We start from the raw sequence: 20,541 nt of genomic DNA on the forward strand, positions 1-20,541 counted from the left end.
GGGGGCAAGGCCACATGCATTGACAAGCCAAAGCCCCACAGCCCCTTAAGATAGAAAGATCTCCTTTATTAATGAACCCCAACAGTATTTCTTCAGATACAGGAGTTTTGAACTCAAATACTCAGAAGAAAACAAGTTAATATTGCATTATTCTCATAAGAAATACTGCAACTTATTTCCGGTAACATATTGCAAAGCGAAACAGCTTGAAAAGAAAAAAAAAAATTAAAAAAGAAAAGAAATTAAGTCAATCAAACTGGAATTAAGGTTTTGTTTCTTGGAACGATCGAGTCCTCGCAAGCACAGCTCGTTTCTGCAGATTACTCCCCAAACTGTCGTACAAACAGACCCCGATTGCTTGAATTCCTTATGAGCCCACAGAGGTGCAACATTAAAAGCTACGATTATCGGGTAGCAAGTGCCCCAACCTTTGTCCTCCACGGCAGCTTCAGTGACCCTGGCGTTAACGGGTTGTGAACGTCTTCCCCCTGAAAGAATGCAGAAAGAGGTCAGCACAGTCCCCAGCTGTTTTGGGGTCCCCCAGGGCAGCTACAGGGCTTTTGGTGGGGCATATACTTGCACCGAGCTCTCAAAGCCAGGCAGGCACCGCTGGTTCAGAGCTCACAGGCGTTTATAGCTGCGGAACCAGGTCACGGGGCTATGGGGAAGGGCTGGCTTTCACAGAGGGGACAACCCCGTGGCCCCAGAGCAGAACAACTAAGGGGACATGCCAGGACACACAGCGAAAGGACACCAGGGGGCCTGTGGGATGAGCAAAGGGTAAAGGACCCGAGGGAAACACGTTCACACAACTCTTCTCCGCCCACTTCCCTCTGGGCTGTTTTATTCACAAGAGGGAGCCAGCTGGCCTGTCAGCGTGGTGGCCTGGGAGCGCTCCTGGCCCCAACCACCTGCTGGCCAGGGGCTCCAAGGAGCTGCACACGCACCAGGCAGGAGGAACCTGTTCCAGTGCCCACAAACCCCCGGGAAGCACGGGGCCACTCTCCCCCGGCCCCGCCGTGAGCTGGAGCTGCCCCCAGAGCTGATCAACCATGTTTAACACAACAGGGGAAAAGCCCCACGAATGCCACATGGACAGGCCCGGGGACACACACGCAGCGGAGACACTGGGGCTCGCAGAGCTGTGTACAAGCCTTTCACATAGCACCTGCCCGTACAGGATTCGCCACAGCCCCAGCTCCTCAAAGGACATGTGAGGCAGTAAGTGACTGTGGCGGAGGGAGCACCAGGGGTCCTGGGAGTCCAGTCACCTCAAGACACCCAAGCAAGCACTTGACTGTGAAACACCCTCCTTCTCTCTCAGATGGGGTCCCAGCACATCAAGCCCTGGTCTGGTGACCCCCACAGCATCCCAGTCCTCCCCAGACCGGATTACGTCAAGCTGAGAAGGAGCAAGCTCATGGCTGGCTGAGAAGCCCAGGGAGCTGGGCCTCGCTGTGCTACTCACGTGATTGTTTTCATTTCTTTTTTCTCTGCATCTGGACGGGCACGGTTCAGCACCTTGAGGAAATCCGATGTTTTTGCCCTCATACGTGTGTGAATATAGGCCTGCGTTTTGTAAGGACAAAATGGGGACCTGTCAGGATCCTGTATTCATAGCTGAGATTTCAGGACACAGGGCAGGAGCTATCTTTCTGCTTGTTGGGAAAGCACCTAGCTTTGCATGGCCATGGTGCTGTGAGGGGAGTTCAGGAGGCAACGGTGAAAATGGCTGCCTGAGCCCTGGTCAAAGCCAGGTCTCTCTGAACAACTGCCCTCCTGTTCTCAGAAAGGAAACCAGATCCAAAAAGGGGAAAAAAAAAATTCTACTTCGCTGCTACGATGGGAAGCAAACAGGCACTGCCTGCGCCAAAGAGCAGGGAGAAGGGGATAATGCATCACTTGCCCCCCCTGCATGACTGGGGAGGGCAATGCCAGACCCCAGTGAGTTCTCAGGGGGGCACCTCTGCCCTGTGGCTCCTCCGCTGCAGCACCCCGGTTGGATGGGCTGAAGCTACCCTGTATCCCCCATCCCCTCAGTACCTTTGAGCACTTGATGTGATAGTGCAGGTAGTCCCGGAATGTGTGGATCAGGTTTATGGTGTTGTCTCTGGCAGCAGCATTGGTGTGACGGGGGAACAGCACTAAAAGAGAGCGATACAAACTGTTAGTGCCTCCTGAGGCTACCAAAGGGCTTCACGTTCCTCCAGTACTGGAGGCTTCAGGGTGTGCTGCTCTGAACACCTACTTGGCTCTCTACAAAGAGCCCTTTACTATGACACAATATAAAGATTAAGCAGCACTTGTGATTTTAAACACAGGGCTTAGCAGCACTTTTCCATGTCTCCCGCAGCAGCCTGGACACAGCTGTGCACTCTGGAGGATGCCGGCAAGGCCAAGTGCCCAGAGATGATGGCACTGTAGGAAACTGCATGATGCTACTTCAGTACTTTGGAGCAGCAAATGGAGGAGAGAGTTAAGAGGCAGACAAGGGCAGCCAGGCTGCTCAACTGATTTCAAGATCCAGTCTACCCTTGACCAGCTTGCTGGCCCCATGACAGAACCAGACTTGATTACTGCAGGGGCCTGGTGGCTTGCTCTTTCCAGAGGCTGCTGCTGTGCTAAGCAACTCAGATCCAAGGCCTGAAAGACCTTTTTGTCTGGATGACAATCTCCAGTTTCTCTGGAAAAGACCTTTTCCTTTGAACAGGGCAGGGTTTGGAATTGGCTCAGCCTTCAGCACTGCTGCCCAGGAGGAAGTGGTGACTGCTGGCCAGCACCTCCGCAGGCAGGGGAAAGTGGCTCTTTAAGAGATGGAAGTGTTTGACCCAGAGCAAAGAGGCACAGCTGGAGAAGCAGAACTCACTGTCCCACTCTCCGATTGCTTATCAAGCACCACACAGATGCCTGCAGCTGGACAAGCTACAAATACACTCACATGAAACCTCCCACAGGAAACATCCAGTTTCCACAGTACTGCAGCAAAGCTACTCTTCCCTTGCTTCCAAATGCTGAATTTATTTTGTAGGCAGACACTAAATAGCTCACTGTCTACTTCCACACCTTGAGCAGAGCTGAGGTGACCCAGTACAGCAAAGGGACACACCAAAGGGGACAGACAACACAGAATCCAACTCCAGAGTCCCTTCAGCCTTCAATGACCAACTTGAACACTCAGGGAAGGTGAATTCCTTCATGCGGCAGCAGGAACCTCTCTCCTCCCCGAGTGTTCCCAGGCCTCAGAGCTGCCTGCTTACCAAAGGTGATGTAGCCAATATTGTCGCCAACAGCTGCGTCTGTGTCTTTCAGCTCCAAGGGCGGCTCCCTGTGGCTGAAGAGCACTTGTGGGGCTGTGTGACTGGCCCGGCGACCCTCCTTGAACTCCTGAACAAGACAAAGTTGAAGGTGAGTCCCACTGTGACAGTCCAGCAACACACTAGGAAAGCAAATGGGGTTTCCCCATGCCCACTGGACACTCCCGCAGGGCAGCTGAGCAGGAGGTTTCCCTGTTTTCCCTGAATGGGATTAATCCATCAGGCCAAACCTTGGGAAAACAATCCTTTTTCCCAGCTAAACCAGACCAAAATGCACAGCTGTCCTGGGTTTGCACGTGGCCCTAGCACAGCCCCTCAGTTGGGGTGACTTTCAGCCTTGCACTTCCTGCCACGGGTGTTTTGTGGAAGGGACACCCCCGTCTCAGCAAACGCATGAGACAGCACAGCTCCTGCCAGAAAGTCAAGACCATCAATGCTTCCAGGGAAAGCAGGCAGTGCCCATCATCCCAAAGGAAAGGAAATTCTCAGAAAGGGCTGCAAGGTCTCCATTGCACCTAGTGTAAAGACTCTTCCATGTGAGAAAGCATCTCCCACCAGGAGTCTTTGTCTAGGCATTAGAAGGCACCTATAGGTTTGAAGATTATGTGCAAAGCCTGCTCTTCCTAACGCTTCTCCACACCTTGAAACAACAGATCACTTCTGCCAGGGAACCTGACAGCAGCATGACCCCACCTCACATGAAATGAACTGGCTCCGCATTTCAGGACTTACAGGACTGTCCCTATGCCGGGCTGGGAAAGTCCAGACACCATTCTCCTGCCCCAAGACAGGGCAGCCTCTCCTCTGCCTCACAGACCCCCAGCCCAAGCTACACATCAGCCACCTTGGCCTCTCCTCCCTTCTGAGCACAGCTCACCCTGGGAAGGGCAGGAGCATCTGTGCCCTTTTTAGAGAACTGAGTAGTTCACTGTGGTTTCCTTAACAAAATGCTTAGCTTGCACTTCGCCTACTTATGCCAGAGGGTGAAGTACTTCAAATGGCTTCACTGGTTAGTTAATGGTCAGATTTTCTCCATGACAGCCCAGATAAGCAGCCACCATGTGCGACTGGGCTGCGTTACGCAAGAGCAATAGCTGGAGGGAAGGAGGCAGCGTGACTCAGAGTGGAAATTCTTGTGGCTGGGCAGGAGCAGGGTTTGCTGTTGTAAAAACGAAGAACTTGGGACATGGATACTCTGGGACAGCTGCTGCCTTGAAACCCTGCCACCTCCCCGGGAGCCTCACAAACCCTGTTTTGTTCACCTCATCCTCCTTCAGTGTTTTAAAAGCTAAATTCCAGGCTGTGGGATATGCTGGTGGGGAAAACCTCAAAGCCAGAGAAGATGCCTTGCCCATGGCTAAAGAACACAGAGAGCAGAACTGCAAGATGAGACTCCCATCACAACAGACACCGCCCTAGTGATTCCCAGTACAGGTAAACTGGTATCCAGCAAACTGGGACAGTAACTTGCTGTCCACAAGCCTGTCAGCAGTACAGCCTTATACCCCTGAATGGATAGGCTAAATAAAGCTCCTCTAGCCCTGGGAACACCCTGCAGGGCCCTGCTCCGTGGCCATGACTGCGCAGGAAGCTGCTCAGGTGCTTCAGCAGACACAAGTGAGCTAGGTGGGCCAGCGACATGGATGAACACATGCACCAACATGCACTGAACCTTCCTCAGCTGTAAACAAACGTCTCAATCACCACAGGCTGCACGCAGTCACTAAGAGACATGCAAAGCGTTTACTACGGGCTTCTGAATGCTTCCTGGCTGAATGGCAATTGCAAAGAGTAGCTGAATCCAGAGGTACTTGGCATTATCATGACAGATTAAAGCAATCTATTTGCAAACTAAGCAAATTCATAGCTTTGCAAAGCTTGGATTCAAGAGACCATCATGGCACGTGAGAGCAGCCACACTGAGCTGTGGAGTCTCTCTACAGCATTTGAACATTAGCAGGAACAAACTTCAAGGTGAAGACAACTCTCAGCACCATCTCACCCCTTCTTCTGCCTCTACAGCCTCCCCACCATGCTCAGCTCCTCAGCTGGCTGGCAATCCCCACACCACAGCCAGCTGCACTACAGGGCCTCAAGGTGGATACTGAAGTATTCACCACGGTGTTTCTCATCTGTAACAGGTAATATCTTTAATTGCCCACATGAACAAGACCATTGATAATAAAAGATGCCAATGCATGTGTCTGGATTTGAAAATACACTGCCTATGCCATCCCAGTGCAGGTTGGAGCCCTGCAAAGAAAGCATTTATGTGCGTTAAGCTGCCTGTGAGCTCACTTCAGCCTAACATCTGCTTGTTTTGGCAATGCTTCTTTCAAGCAACAAGACATCTGAACTGAGGACCAGACCCTTTCCCCACAATTCAGTTTCCATACCTGCATAAACACCTTTCCGATCACCACATCATCGTCATCCTTAAATACTGTGCTGAACACAACTGTGACACGGTCCTTTTTTGCCTCAACATACCTGCAGATGAGTGAGAGAGGAGAATCGAGCTGTGAACCAGAGCCAAGAAGTACAACTGGATGAGGAAGCAACCGTGTGACGAGGTCAAGCAGATACAACAATCATTCACAGGCCTGGCTGCTGAAAATTTCCCCTCCCTCAAGACAGTATTTACAGGGAGCAAAACATTTCTGTTGGGAGCGGCCAATTCCTCTCCTGCATGCAGCCACAAGTGCTGGCACTAACAAGAGACTCTTGTTTAACACCCTGCAGCCTGAGGGATGAGCACTGCCCTCACTGGATAATTCTGACAGCCTAGGACAGGCCCTTATTACCCTGACAAAGTACAGAGCAGTATGATTTCCTGACTTTCCACCACAACCTACAGCTGGCAAACTCCTGTACTGCTTGGTTTGAACACTTACATTGTCTCATCGTCCCTGTAGTGGATGACAGCCCTTTTTTCTCCTTCTTTGCCCTCTTCCTGGAATTTGAAATACTTCTCAAAGACTGAAGCAAAGCAGTTGCGCTTCAACATGCCAGCTTGGTGCACGATAGCATCCTTGTCTGCGGGAAGGTTCTCCAGGTCGTAGAGCAAAGAGACATTGTAACCTAGGAGGGACAGCCACTAACCTTAATTATCTACGCAAGGCCTTAATGAAGTCAGAGACATTTTCCAAAAGAGACATATATAGTCCCACCTTTGCCTTAAGCCCTCCCAGAAGCCCCAGGAGTGAGTGTTTCCTACCCCAAGTATCATCAGAAGCCATGGCAACACACCTGGAGCTCCTTCCTGAGCTCCCAGACACAAGTGCCAGCTCAGCTGCTCCCAAGTTTTTGCAGTGAGTAGGAAGAGATGCTGTCACAGGTAACCATGGTTTTCCTGTGTCTCACAAAGCGTCTTTGAGAAGAACAAAGACCCCAACTGTGAGGAACAGAGGCTTCCCAGAGGAGGACTGCATCACGAATTACAGCCTGTGCTGCAAGCTACTGCAGCCCTGACTTACTTGAGCCACCTTTTATATTGTCATTCATGGTACAGAGAGCCCCAGATACCAAGCTCTTGAAGTGCAGCCTTCATTTGAGCATTTCTGAAGTGACTGAAGTAATTTTGGAATTGCATTCACACACATGAAGAGTAAATGTTACCCCAGGGTTACCTGATTCAGGATTTACCAAGTAGCTTCCATAGACTTTCTTCAATACCTAGGAAAGAAATTAAACATTGAAAGCATAAGCTGTCAGGGTTGTTTCCTCCTGCAAAGCCCAGGCCATGTGTGGTCTTCATTTAGAAACATCAAATTACAGCATCTGCCTCTCTTAGACTAAGTGAACTTGGACAAATACTAAGTCATCTGCTTCTAGTATTACTGGCTGCTCCTGCTCTAGGTGTAGCTCCCTAAACCGCCACTGACAGGGGATGCACTGCAGGACAGGACTGAGAGCTGGAACTTTTTAAAGTTCTTGCTAGTCTTGAACTTGTATGGGGTAGAAAACCCCTCCATACACCCCATAACTTCAAAGGAGAACTGTAGCAGAGCTTGACACAACAGATCTAAGGGCTACAAACCCTTCTTCCCATTCAAAGGCAGATGCAAAGTGTGCCCCGTCCCTCTCCTTGTGGGAAGGCAAATTCAGAGCGGGGGTCATGTACCGCATGGCTGGGCGATCACCCACCCTGTCTCAGCCTACTGCAAGGGACAGATGGGGATGGAGAGGAGACTGCCAAGCAGCTTGGATGCCTCCCAGAAGCAGAGCCGCCTACAGCACAGCAAAAACCTTTATTCAAACGTAATCACTGCTGAATTTTACATCAATGGCAATTTTCAACTGAGCCATAGCTCTGTGTCAATGAGGGGGCTGGGAACAGGAGGTATTTCACAGAGAACACAATAATGCTGTGGCAGAACTGGCTCTCCTGGGATGACACCCACCACCATGCAGAGAGGATGCACAGGTTCTCTGCATGTCAAAAACCTCCTTTCAGCAGAGAGCCTGCCTGCCTGCTGCAGCCCAGGGAGATGCTCTTAGCAGGAACCCCACTTTGCGCTCCTCACAGTGGAGTTTCACCAAAGATGGAGCAGAAGCAAGCTCCATCATCTCCAGGGAAGCACAGAAAGCAACAGTTTGCTAACTGGCAATTTAAAAGTGTAATTTCTATTTAGTCAGCACTCCCAAGGCAGTTCTACAGAGATCCCATTTTCACCCTAAAAACCTGGGAAGTTGCCTTCAACCAACCACCATGATGGCTGCTGGTGCATAGTGGCATCGGCCACTCACCCACCACAGCAGTTATCTTGGGATCAATCCCTATTGATCCTCACTAAATATGTTGTGGGAGTTCCACCATTTGGGCTGCTTGACTCTCTTGTTTGCCAGCAGCGGTACCTTTCAGTAGCAGGCAATGCTGCTCCTAGAAAGCTCTGCACAAGGAACCAGGAAAGGAGGACACTCAAACGTATTTATTCTGACTTCGGTATGTCTTGCAGCAACTCACAGGAATTTACTTCGGGTTCAAACCACCTGTTTTCCACCAGACTCAAACTCATGGAGCAGTTTCCTTGTTTTCCTCCAAGGACAGGCACCCAGAGGCAAAAGCCTGCTTAAGAGCCTTGGGTGAACCTCATTTGCTACTATGTGGAGATTTGAAAACTGACTCAGGAACTGAGTCATACTTCCTGCCTCAGCACCCAACCACAGCTCAGACAGGCTCCGTCTTTCTACCATAAATGGCTCTCCACAGCCCCGGCCCATTCAACAGGAACTGAACCAACTGCTTCACACAGCAGCAGACAAAAGGGAACCAGTCTGCAGATCATGATCTGCCACACACAGCAGGAGCCCATCACTTGCTCTCAAACATGGTTAGAGTAGGAACAGCAGCAAGGATTTGCCTTGGTGCCTGCCTTCAACTTGTGGACTCAGCACATCAGTCAGGGAAACTATTTCTATGTGCCCAGGCCTCACATTCATTTGGACTTTCAAAACTTGTGATGTCTTTTGACTTTCAGGCTGCAGGGTCATATAAGATGGCTTTTTATTCATGAGAGTGTGTGAACACACTCTGCCCTTGTCTTCCAGCAAAGTGGGACTCCTGGTTGGCCCAGGGCTGCTCCTTTGACCACTGTGAGATGGGAGCACAGGTGCTTCTCTAAGGGTTGGATGTTAGATCCATCAACATTGCAAAGACATTGGCTACACTAAAGACAGTATTTGTAGGCTCAAGACCCAGAGATGCTCACCTCATCAGCACCATGTTCCTGGAGTTCCTTGTAGAATTTCAGAGAAATACTGACCATCACTTTTGTCTTGTCTCCATTGGGGTTTGAAATATGGTAAAGGACTCCATCAAAGTCTATGAAGCAAGCAAAAGAAATGTGAGGGAACAGGAGCCAATTCCTATTTCTGAGGAAGGTTTTCCCTACATGTTCCAGGAACTGCATAAAGAGACACTGTTCCCCCTGCTCCAGCCCTCACACATACACCAAGAGAGAAACCCATAATTAAAGAAAGCGGTAATGTCATGTAGGGAGACCTGTTACCATTGAAAGAGCTGAAACAGTTTTGACACCTGTCCATCATCGAAAGTTTTAGTCTACTGTCATTTAGTATCCCTGGAAAATCTGCTTATGCTCAACACACGAGGATACAGACACACAGAGATTGGAGCCTTCTGGATGGCCAGCACAGAAAGTAACTGACAAGGCCACCGGGCCAGAGCTGCAGCCTGGAGGGGAAAACATCTCTGCCAGCAAAGGCATCTCAGCTGCTGCCTGCTGAGACAGCTTCCACTTCACTGCAGACTGGGCAGAGAGGGCAGGAGGCAGGGAAAGGCAACCCTCCAGCTACCTAGCAAGCTCTACTTCCCCATGGAGCTCTGCAGCTTACAAAGATTTTTGATAACAGAAGCAAAAAATCGGTTGCTGAAGGAGCACTTGAAATTCCTTGGCACTTCTTGTCCTGGAGAGTAAACTTCAGGTGATGAATTCATCTTGCCTGTCACCCTGAGCCAGCTTTCTAACAACCCAAACCAGATGGTGCTAAAGACCTAATGACAAGTAGCATCAAGGGCAGGACTGGAGAATACACGAGGTAAAAAAGAAGAGCTAGGTAACAAAACCACACCAAAGATAGCTCTGCCACCACTGAACTCACTGCTGTGGAGAAAGTCCCAGGGAAGGTGAATGGACAGAGAAAATTGTGGGGACACTGACAAAGCCCCAGCTCTGGGAAGGCTGCGGGGTGCCCACACCATCTGTCCCTGCATGGCTCTCCGCCCCCTGCTGCAGTGCCCCACAGCAGGCATAACCGTGGGCAGACTACTTGAGCCAGCCCTTTTTTTCAGAGAAGTCAAGAGAGCTGCAGAGCTTACCTGCAAATGTTACTTCTACTGCCTCTGGTTTATTTCTAAAAAGCAAAGAAAACAAAGGAGGTAAATGAGAATGCAAACAGCAGCCTCCAAGCTGTGAAGAAAAGAGGATTAATTTCCAATGCTTTATTTCTCACAAGCAGCTCTACCTGAAAACCCCTCTGTCTCCTGCTGTTCAACCAGCAGGTAACCTTCAACAAGGGATCTTCAAATTCTCCTCATTCCTGTACCCACCAGTTCTACCTTAGATGATAGGAAATAGGTCTTGAAGCTGGCAGAGACTGTTATTATTTGTAGCTTATTAATAGATTTTGAGATAGCAGATTTCCAGTTAGGAATGTTTGAAAAAGCTAATTGTCACTATGGAGTTTAACAAGCACATTCTCCACAGAGAACAGCCACAATCCAGGTTTGGGGACAGAGGCTCCTTTGTAAGTTCCTGCGATACTAGTTCATGGAAGGGCCTTAGAGACTGAACAATCCTTCCAGACGCAGTGCCACCTTTGCCATCAACAGCAACTCTACAAACACACTGATATAACTCACTCACAGAGAGGACCCTTCTGCAAGTTTGGGGCTAGGAGTGAACCACAGAAGGAAACTTTCCAGATGTGCATTTCATCCCGCACCCAGCACATCCCTTCCAAAATACCCCAATACTATGCCAACTACCTCTGCAGGAAAACTGTACATCTGGGTTTGCTGTAACACTGCCCAGTGTGGTCTTTGGGATCCTCTCATCAGCAACAAGAGCACCTTGCAAGCCAAAGGCACATCACGTCTTATGTTGTGGGTATGAAGATTTCACAACATCTTAACAGACCCTATTTGCCAGTTTGTCCACGATTTGTAGATTAGGATCCTGTGAAAGATGTAACTGCTTCTGAAAAGTGATTTTGTTGGAACTGGCACTATAAACTGCTTCAGCAGCTCTGAGGGGACTAGTATTAATAGGCCATTCTCCAACAGGGAGCAATGCAAAGGTCTCCATCAATGACAGCAGGGGTGGAAAAATGAGAATAGGATAAAAATGCAGCTGTTTCACTGTGTATCTCCACTTACTTTTCAAAAGCAGTTGACATTAAACAAAGTACAGGCTAATGGCTGTTGCTAACAAATCTAGCCTCTAAAGCAGTTCATTCACACCCACCTGAACCAATGTACTGAAATAACTCCTCAAACCAAAGCCAGTGTGTTGAGACAGCCTTGTGGCCTCAACTATGCTGCTGCTTCCCAGAGACCAGCTTCAACCTTTTCACCAAATATTGCTCTGTCCACACACGTACATGCTGCTAGGTACTAGCTACACCTCGGTACATACACAGAGAAAGGCGGGGGAGCAATGACTCTAATTTCCCTCACCATATTCTGGAAAGGTTTTAATGACTTCCCCCCCGCCCCCAGCAGAAAGCACTATTCTTCCATCAGCTTTTTTGCAGACAGCCTCATTCCTGGAAGCCAGGAATGACCGTGATGTGCTAAATCTCAAGATGGGCAATGCAGGGAGACCAAGGCACAGAACAGCACTGATCCCAGACCATGCATTGTGTTAGCAACATTTTACTCAGGTGGAAAGGGAGGAATTAACTTCCAGCCAGAGATCCTAAGTGGGAACGATGAGGTGTGGCTGCTTCTTGAAAGTTATTAGCTGTGAAAAGCAACAGACCTTTTTGTCGGGAGGCTGGAGAGCCTGTCTTTTGTGCAGCACTGCTGAAGACAAAAACCACACGCTTGAAAGAAGCTGAGCGAGTGCACCCAAGGCAGGTCCTTTAGTTTAAGAGCTGTGCCAGCTACTTGTGACCTCTCTTCTGTCATCTCCCCTTCCCAGCTGGGCCTGAGACAGAGGCTTAGCAGGCATCCCTGGCTGCATGTTTAACCCAGGCTCTTGGAAAGGGGAGCAATTCCCCAAGCCACATCCAAGTCAGTTCAGCTCACCGAGTACTGCTCAGAGCAGAAATAAAAGAAAATCCTGCTGATCCCACTAGGTCAGTCAATGCAGACATGTTTCTTCTTTTAGAGTACCACACTCAGACTTGGGAATCAGCTTGGATGGCAGTATAAATTTTTATAAAAAAAGAAACCTATGTAGGAAGCTTTAAAGATAGCACAGTCAGGCACACGAGAGCTAGGAATATTAAAGAGGACACATCCTTAAATCATTGTTCCATTTTCTCAGAATTACACCATTCAAACCCCATTCCCCATGCACATGGAGCTGACGCCTCCCAGAGCCCCAGCTCCCAGCAGAGCCCCTAAACACAGCACCTCCCTCTCAGCAACACAGGGAAGACTGACAGCCAGCGCACTGAAGTAGTTTTACCTAGGAAGGACAACGATTCCCCTGCTCACTCACCCAGTACCCCAGGGGAAGGCAGAAGATCACTGGTCACATTATTTAAGAAGCTGTGTGAGACCATGTACCCAAAGTCGGTTAATGGCTCTGCAGGAGAGCCTTTGTTCTGCACACAAAAGCCTACCTCTAACACAGCCCCATTTTTGAACCTTTCATCGTGCAAGCATGATTTCTTAAAGAAGTTACTGTAACACTGATTTCCCAAGTAGCTCAATTCTTGTACTGGGGGATTTTGAGGAGGGGAGATATTTAAAGGAAAAGCAGGTAACTGGGCAGAACTTTGGTGTGCTGAATATTCAACTGCTTCCCGGCACAGCATCAGTGAAGCGAGCGCTCACGTGAGCTGCATACAGAGCTCCTTGCAGCCGCGCTGGCCCTGTCATCTACTGCAGGGTGTTTTTTCTGCCTTGCCTGGCACACGCTTAAGTAACCCAGGCCTGGCCTGGCCCAGGGGAGGACAGGTAAGAGTATCAGAAGTGTGACTGGGAGCAAAGCGAGCTCTCGTAGCCCTTCACAGTTCAGCAGTCTTATAAGCCCAAAGTTTAAAGTGCTTCTGTTTATCTCTCTGGCTCACCTTACCAAAGCTATCCTGGCTACTTAAAACGTTTGTACAACAGAAAAATCACCCATTTTGCTACCTGAATTGTTCCCCCATCAAGAATTCCCCAGGCAGAAGAGAGAGGAGCTCTCACCTCCAGCCTCCCGCGGCTTCTGGACTCACAGCAGACTTGCGCATGTCATCACTTCCCCTTGACCTTCCACCAACAGAAACAGCAGCAGGAACGTGCTGAACACCCCGCAGAGGCACAGCATGTCCTCTTGGTGTTTAGCCCTCCCAGCCCACCCTGCTCTTGGGCAGGTGAAGGCTTGGAGCAGGGGATGCAGTAGGCCTGGCACCAGGGCTGCACCACTGCAGGCCGGGTACTGGTTACCATCAGGTTACTGGCACGATCCCAAAGGGCTCTGCCTGGTCCAGTGCTGTATTTTTCCCCAAAGCGCTGTTATAATATTAAATCTGTAATTCCCCCCTCCAAGCAATTTCACAACATTTAGCATGCTCCAGTGTCCCCTGCCTCAGTGATGAGACCCATCCACACCTATGGTGAGAATTAGCAGTTTAGCAGCTCTGTGCAGAGTGACTGTAAACCCCAGCCATCCTTTTTGTGGTTTACTTTGAAGCAGGGTTCTGGGCAGCCAGGACCTCATTTGGGGTTCACTTCCACCCCTGATTCAAGTCTCTCTGAGAACCAGACTAAGCCTGGTTAAGCTCAGAGGATCTCAGACAGTACAGCCCATCCGCTCCTTGGGCAGAGAACTGCTGCGACTCCTGCAAGCTCCTTACCGCCAATGCTACCTGAAACATAGCCTCCCCCAGCGACCTTCCCTGTTTGCTACCCTCTGTCCCAAATGGACAATAAAACCAGCTCACATAGGGAATAACTGAGATGGCTCCTCTCTGCGCTAAACACCAAATCCAGACCAGGCCTTTCTGCAAAACCCTGCCTGAACTCAGATGCTAAAATGGCAGCTGTTCTAAGCAGCAGCAGCGGTCTGCTTTCTGATAACACTTACCAGGTCTGAAGAAAAAATCCACACCAAATCCCACCTACTCTCTGCTTTTAACAATAGAAGACCCTGACAGGTTTTATGTCTTCTTGCCCACATTCCTCCTACTTGTCTCCAAATGGTTCCTATGGTCTGTCTATCTAATACAGAGCCAGCTCTAGATCAGATTTTTCACCCCAGCAGAACATCCATGAAAAGCCACACTGCCCACAGAGAGACACCAGTGAGCACTTTAGAGCAACAGCAAACCTTTTTTTTTTTTTTTCTCTGACAGCATTTCCTCAGTTTTGACTCAAACAACTTCCAGACTCCCCCGCTTCACTCTCAGGCCACAGAGGCTCTTAGCCCAATGTTACAACAAATCTAAGTACAGAAGAACAAAGACTCTAATTATACAGGCCAACAACCATATTGAAGCACCTCCCACATCACAGTTAATACCTGTATCAAATAAAGGAGGATGGCAATTATTTTAAAAGCTGCAGGCATGCAGATATTCTAATCTCTTGCCCCAGAGGAGAGGGGCAGGGGGAAAGAAAGGGGGTATTTCAAAGCTTAAAGCCCTGAGCAGAGCTTTCAGATCACCAGAGTCAACACACAGTTTGGCAAGAGCATGCCAGATTCAGTGACAGACTGCAGGCTCTCACCAGAGAAAGGTCACCCCAATAAAAAAATTATGAGCAATGTCTAAAATTATCTGAACAGTTCTTCTATTCACGGACCCTGCTCAGCTAACAAAAGCTACTCTGCATAAGCTGCGGGAGCGTATGTAATCAAAGAGCTCCCATAGCTCTGGCAGCACACCCACCACGAACTTGAACAGGAGTGCTCTGTCAGGCGAGCAACACCAAGTAGCGTATGGCAGCCCCCATACCTGCTACTTCTCCTCTCTTGGTTCGGTGACCCCTCCGTGCTCAAGCTTCTCCCTCGCTGAGGGCCTGGCAGCCTGGAGGAGGCTGGCTGGTAGGAAGGCATTGGGATTCCCAGTGGACAAGGCACGAGCTGGTGCTGCAGCACGCAGGTCCAGGCAGGTCCACTTCCAGCCAGGTCTGTGCCCTGTACATCTCCGTTCCAGCTGCGGGTACGTAGCCCACAGTTCCCCACCAGGGTGATCCAGCGCTCAGCAGGTCTCTGGGGAAAAGCCTCATTTTGCACACACCATTCACTACACTTCTTTGGTATAGCAACTGATACCCACTTTTCTCTGGTGTCAAACACCAGTGGCTGTAGTGAGAACCATTCTCAGAGGATAATACAGAGCAGGCCTCTCTTGGGAACCTGAGATGAAAACTGAGGCTGGAGCAATGACAGAACAACTTGCAAAACATAACACTGCAGATCTGGGCTGCTCTCCCATGCTGTTCCTTGTGCTACTCCTTGAAAGCAGAGCACTGCCTAGTTCCGGACAGAGGTGGCTCACAATCCATCATTAATGCAAAGTCACTTTCACTGGTGGCTGAAGCCAGATGTGCTGTGGCAGCCCAGGAGCTACTCTCAAACACCTACAACATGCTCAATGTGGATGGACAAGGTTTACCACTAGTGCCACCTATGCCATGCTGAACCCAAGGATACTGCTTTCTGCCAGCCACATCATCCAAGTGCTCCTCAGAGTCAGGCAGGCTGTTTCAGCAGGCGAGGATGTGCTAGGGGAGGTGTGCAGCTCCAGGCTGGGCTTGTGAGGACACTGAGCCAGCACCTGCCACTACTGCTGAAGGAGGGAGGGCTGATCCCTGCTCCTCAGCTGCGCAGCCTTCACACAATGAATGAGATGAGAAAACTCATCTGGGCTAAAAATACCCAGTTTTGCCTGTTTAATTTTAGCCTAGGTCACTTCCCCAATCCTGCTTCCCCTGAAGCCACAACAATGCCTGTGTCAGCAAGAAGGAGGGGGTGGCAAAGAGCAACCTCTCTTTTCAGTGGGGCTGCTGATCTCCCCTGAAGTGCCACAGCGACAGATCACCACAGCCACTCCTGCAGGATGTTTCTCAGTCATACCTAGCAGGACACAAAGCTCCTCTACCCTCCCAACGTGCCTGACAGCCTCCAGATGCTACTTGGTCTCCCCACAATGAACTTACACACGTCACATCATGAACACAAAGTTCACACTACCTCGTTTCAAGCCAGCACTCAGCCTGCTGGTCTGAAAGGCTCAGCTCTACAGTTGACTAGCACCAAAGAGACCACAGATGGGAAATACCAAAAAGCACGTGGGTGCAGCTTCAGCCCAGCTCTCCAGCTATCTCACAGGAACTGCTCTACATCAGGGAAGTTCAAGCTTCAGCTGTGTTCCTATGTAGCTAATAGTCATGAAGCCCTGCAGATTTGTACCTATTAAGAAACCAATGGTTTAATTCAGGATTCTCTTCCCTCCACCCCGACCAAGGGAAAAAGCACACTGTTCCCCAGCTATGCAAATTTGTTTTCTTTTGCACAGTGGATAAATACTAAGTAACAGTTTGAGGCAGGTGATTAATTTATCAGAGATTTATAGCAAGCTATGTATGGCTGGAAAACCAAACACCCTGTGAAGCAGCCTTGTGCCACACTTTCACTGGAGTCAGTTAAATTAGAGCAGGACAAAATGGGACAGCAAATCTGTTTTGGGAGGCAGTTCCTCCCCATGTGTTAAACAGAACAAGTACCAGGTACAGAGAACAAGCATGAAAATGTTTTATACTTAAATTGTTTGTTGTGGGTTTTTTCCTTTGTGGTTAGCAAAGGGAAGCAATGATGAGAAACAAAATCTTCCAACTGGTAGAGCTCATCCCCTCACATCAGGTTTCTATCAGAAATGGGAAAACCCAAGTATGACTTCAGCTTCTAGGTGACTTCTTAAGTCCAAATAAATTAGCCAAAAGCTTATGGAACATTTTATTCTCTTGACACCTACAAAAGCTCACAAGCTGCCTCATTTTAACACGCTTGTTCCCAGGTACTGCAGCAGTTCAATGCTTGGAAGTTTCAGCAGCAAATTTCTAACTCCAGTTATTTCAACAGATTCTGGTAGCTTTAGGCCTTTTATTTAAAAATGTGGTTGTTTTAAGGAAATGGATTTAAAACAAGAAATTACAATATTAAATAAAGAAAAAAATCAGATGCATTGAAGTCCATTACCTGTCACTACCTTGATCTAAATACCACCATTCAATGGTGGCTGTCCAAGGATGTGATATTTCCATGGGGTTTACCCACAAAAACAAAATAAATTTGGAATTACCCTGTTTACAGGTGGATGCTGCCAAGCCCCAAGGACCTTGTCAAGGGAGGACTCTCAAGACATAGATTAGGCCCTGCCTCGAGGCCTGATCCCTGCAGCCCTGCCGAGGCACCTTCCACACTGGGAACTCCAGAGACAGCTGATGGACCTCCACGCAGAGTGGATTTTGACATATAATATACGACAATAATATTATGAGCAGTTATTAGCTCCAACTTCTAAATTTGACCTCATTCTATACGATAAGGTGAAATATGAAGTGCCTCTCATCTGATCATCCAGAAAAGTTCTGCAGGGAGCCCGCTGAATCATGGCCACAATGCAGCCATGGGAAGCAGAGGGGAGCAACACAGCCCATGTCACAGAACAAGCCTCTGGCAAAGGATTTGGAAATAAGCCTCACCTTGCCTGACTCCCAGCCTGGTGCTGAAGCCACCAGGCACACCTGGCTCTGAGACAACCGCTACAGCCAAATCTGTGCATCTGCCCCGTCTTGGTTTAGAGCAAATAATGCAAAACCAATTCTGTCAGTGTCTAGACTCACTCCTCCCAGTTGCCGAATCCCTCAAAGCCTGACCTTGCCCTGACTGTCCTGTGTCCATTCCTAAGACAAGCCTTGGGAAAGGCATCACCAAAATCATGAAATACAGGAAATCCCCTCCTTTCTCCAGGCTCGGTGCCACAGGAATGACCCCAGAACTGTGGCCAGAGGGAAAAGAAATTTAATATGAATAAACACTGCGTAACACCCATTCCCTAGAAGACTTGAAACCAGGACAGAAAAAAAAATACACCTCCCTGCACATCTTGGAACTTTGTCTCCACCCTGTGCTTGCCTGAACAGGAGGGCCCCAGCATAAGCAGAGAAGAAAATGCAGAAGTAAATAACTTCCTCTCCTCCAGCAACACACTCAAGACAGAAAACTTATCTAGAAATGACATCTAAAGAAAAGAACACGCCATAGATGAGTAAGAGGCAGAAGCAGAGCACCATCAGCAGCACTATGAATTGATCCAGGAACAATCAGTATGTCATGCAAGCATGCCAATGCAGAAGCAAGGAGGCTTTGCTGTACTGTGAAATGGAAATTTTGGGGGCCTGTGGGCTGGTGCAGAGTGAGCAAGTCCAGCTTTGGTCACACAGAGTTGGGGTTTTAAGGTGCATTTAAATGCTGCAGACTACCACCTACACATCACCAACACAGGGACACATGCACATTCTTCTCTCTCCAGCAGGAAGAGTGCCTTGGTATAGACTAGTGATGAATGAGCATTTTTGACGCACACTATTAACCTCTGTACATATAATATTTTCTAATGGATGCAGCTGCAATACCATAGTAGTCACCCAGGAGCTCTCTCTTCCCAGCATGGTGCCTGCGCTCTGGGGAAAGGAAACTTGTTGCATTAAATGATCAAGCTCAAGAAGAGTAAGAAGCCTGCAAGCAGCTCAGCTATCCTGCAAGGCAGTGCAGTCTGTGAGGTTATTTTATGAAAAAAAACCCCAAACTCAAGCAACAAGTCAACTGAGAAGAGAAAGCAGAGGAAATGGCCTCTGTCAAAGTTCTGCACATAAAAGGCTGAGAGCTTCAAAAGCCGCTGAAGGAAAAGGTGACACACAAAAAGGCACCTGCCTGTGTGTGGGGTCCCTTCCCAGAGCAGCCTGGCCCATGCTATTTGAGGTGCCAGGGCAGGCTCCACCCTAGAGATAACACCACTGTGCTTTGCTTCTCAAGGCTTTGTCTCCGTACAAAGGTGCCTGGTGTTACTCACGCCAGCAGACAGCACAGTGAGCTTGGCTACAGATAAGGACATTTATATGAAAGGGACTCTCTTCCAAGCTAAGCTGTGCTCAGACAAGCACCTTTATAGCCCTGGTGCAACACTCGCAGTAAACAATCACTAGCTCCCCAGGGACTCAACTGTCCCAGCCAGACATGCAGGTGCAAACCAGCACCTCCAACCATGCCCCTAGGCCAGGACATCCACCAGGCTGGCACCAGGGGCTGTGGGCCTACATCCCTCCTGCTCTGGAAAGCAAAGGGGGTCAGGCTGGAATCTGCTCCCCACCCACAAAGCAGAAGGCTGAGGCCACAACTCCACACACAGGCTTCCTGTTCCTCAGCTCCCCACACACATTCTGTACCAGTGCTGGCACTATGCTGGGCCTGTTCTTATAAATGCGGCTTTACCCAAAGCAAACATCCATGGAAAACTACCTTTCCCCCTTCCCAACTCCCTCCTTGCCCAGGCCCTCTTCTCCAGCTCTGCTCCCTCAGCCCACCTCAGCACCGCCATCTCCAATACCCTCCCCAGCTGCCTCCTCCCTCCCCGGGCCGCCACACTACCCCAGCACTAACCAACCTGTTCAAGCCCCACTCTGCCCTCTGATTATGCCTGTCTGACTTTGCTCCCTCGTCCCCCAGCCCTTCACTCTGCCCAAGCTATGATCAACTCCACGGCCCCCAGCTCAGTTACCCCAGCCCAGACCACCCTCCCCCAGTACAGACCCTCCTCCCAGCACTCTCACCTCGCAGACCCCTACCCTGTCTCAGCTCTGCCCTTCTGGCTCCCCAGACCCCCACCCCACCTCAGCGCCAACCCCTCGTCATTCTCCAGGCCCCCATCCTGCCTTGTCACCATTCCTCCAGCCCCCATCCCGCCCCCGTACCACCTCCTCCAGCTCAGCCCCTCCATCCCCCGACCTCCACCCTGCCTCGGCGCTCCCCCCGGCCCCGCTCAGCCCTGTCCTCCCACGGGCCCCCATCCCACACAGGCACCACCCGCCCCGCCACCCGCCAGGCCCTCCCCTCTGCCCGGGCCTCTGGCACAGCCCTGCCCCCGCCAGCCGGCGTCCGCCCTTCCCTCAGGCCGCAGCCCCGGCCCGGCCCAGCCCCGCCGCCCCCGTGCCCGTCAAGCCCGTCCCGTCCCAGCGCCCCCGATCCTACCCGGCGGCCGCGCCCTCGAACTTCAGCGTGAGGGTCTCCTCGATGATGCGGTTGTTGACCTCGAGCAGGATCATGTCGGTGCCGGGGAGGGGAGGGGCTCTCAGGGCACCGAGGCCGGAGGGAGCCGAGCCCGCTGCGCGCACCGGGGACCCGCCCGAGCCTGCGCCGCCGCTTCCGCTCTCGCGCCCGCACGTCACTTCCGGCCCCGGCGGGCCGACAGGCGGCAGAGCTAGCGTGCCCGCGCCTCCCGCCCCGCCCTCGCCCGCCTCGCTGACGTCACGGGATGCCCCGCCCACCAG

At 50.3% G+C, this 20,541-nt stretch overlaps 1 protein-coding gene across 2 annotated transcripts; it reads right to left on the minus strand.

Annotated features, from left to right (window-relative positions):
• Nucleotides 1-45: 45 nt before the first annotated feature.
• ARPC2 (actin related protein 2/3 complex subunit 2) lies at nt 46-20,443 on the minus strand. Of its 2 annotated transcripts, XM_056348208.1 has the most exons (10): nt 20,243-20,443; nt 10,156-10,190; nt 9,026-9,138; nt 6,944-6,989; nt 6,209-6,395; nt 5,711-5,804; nt 3,258-3,384; nt 2,044-2,144; nt 1,469-1,569; nt 46-488 (listed from the first exon to the last, which is right to left on the minus strand). In XM_056348208.1, the coding sequence occupies exons 1-10, from the start codon at nt 20,314-20,316 to the stop codon at nt 464-466; spliced, it is 903 nt and encodes a 300-aa protein (XP_056204183.1). In that variant the 5' UTR covers nt 20,317-20,443; the 3' UTR covers nt 46-463. The 2 variants fall into 2 exon arrangements, with proteins under 2 accessions (XP_056204183.1, XP_056204184.1); XM_056348209.1 differs by lacking the exon at nt 10,156-10,190 and having other exon boundaries at nt 20,243-20,389.
• Nucleotides 20,444-20,541: the final 98 nt, after the last annotated feature.

This window comes from Falco biarmicus, chromosome 8 (genome assembly GCF_023638135.1).
Source record: "Falco biarmicus isolate bFalBia1 chromosome 8, bFalBia1.pri, whole genome shotgun sequence".
Taxonomy (NCBI): domain Eukaryota; kingdom Metazoa; phylum Chordata; class Aves; order Falconiformes; family Falconidae; genus Falco; species Falco biarmicus.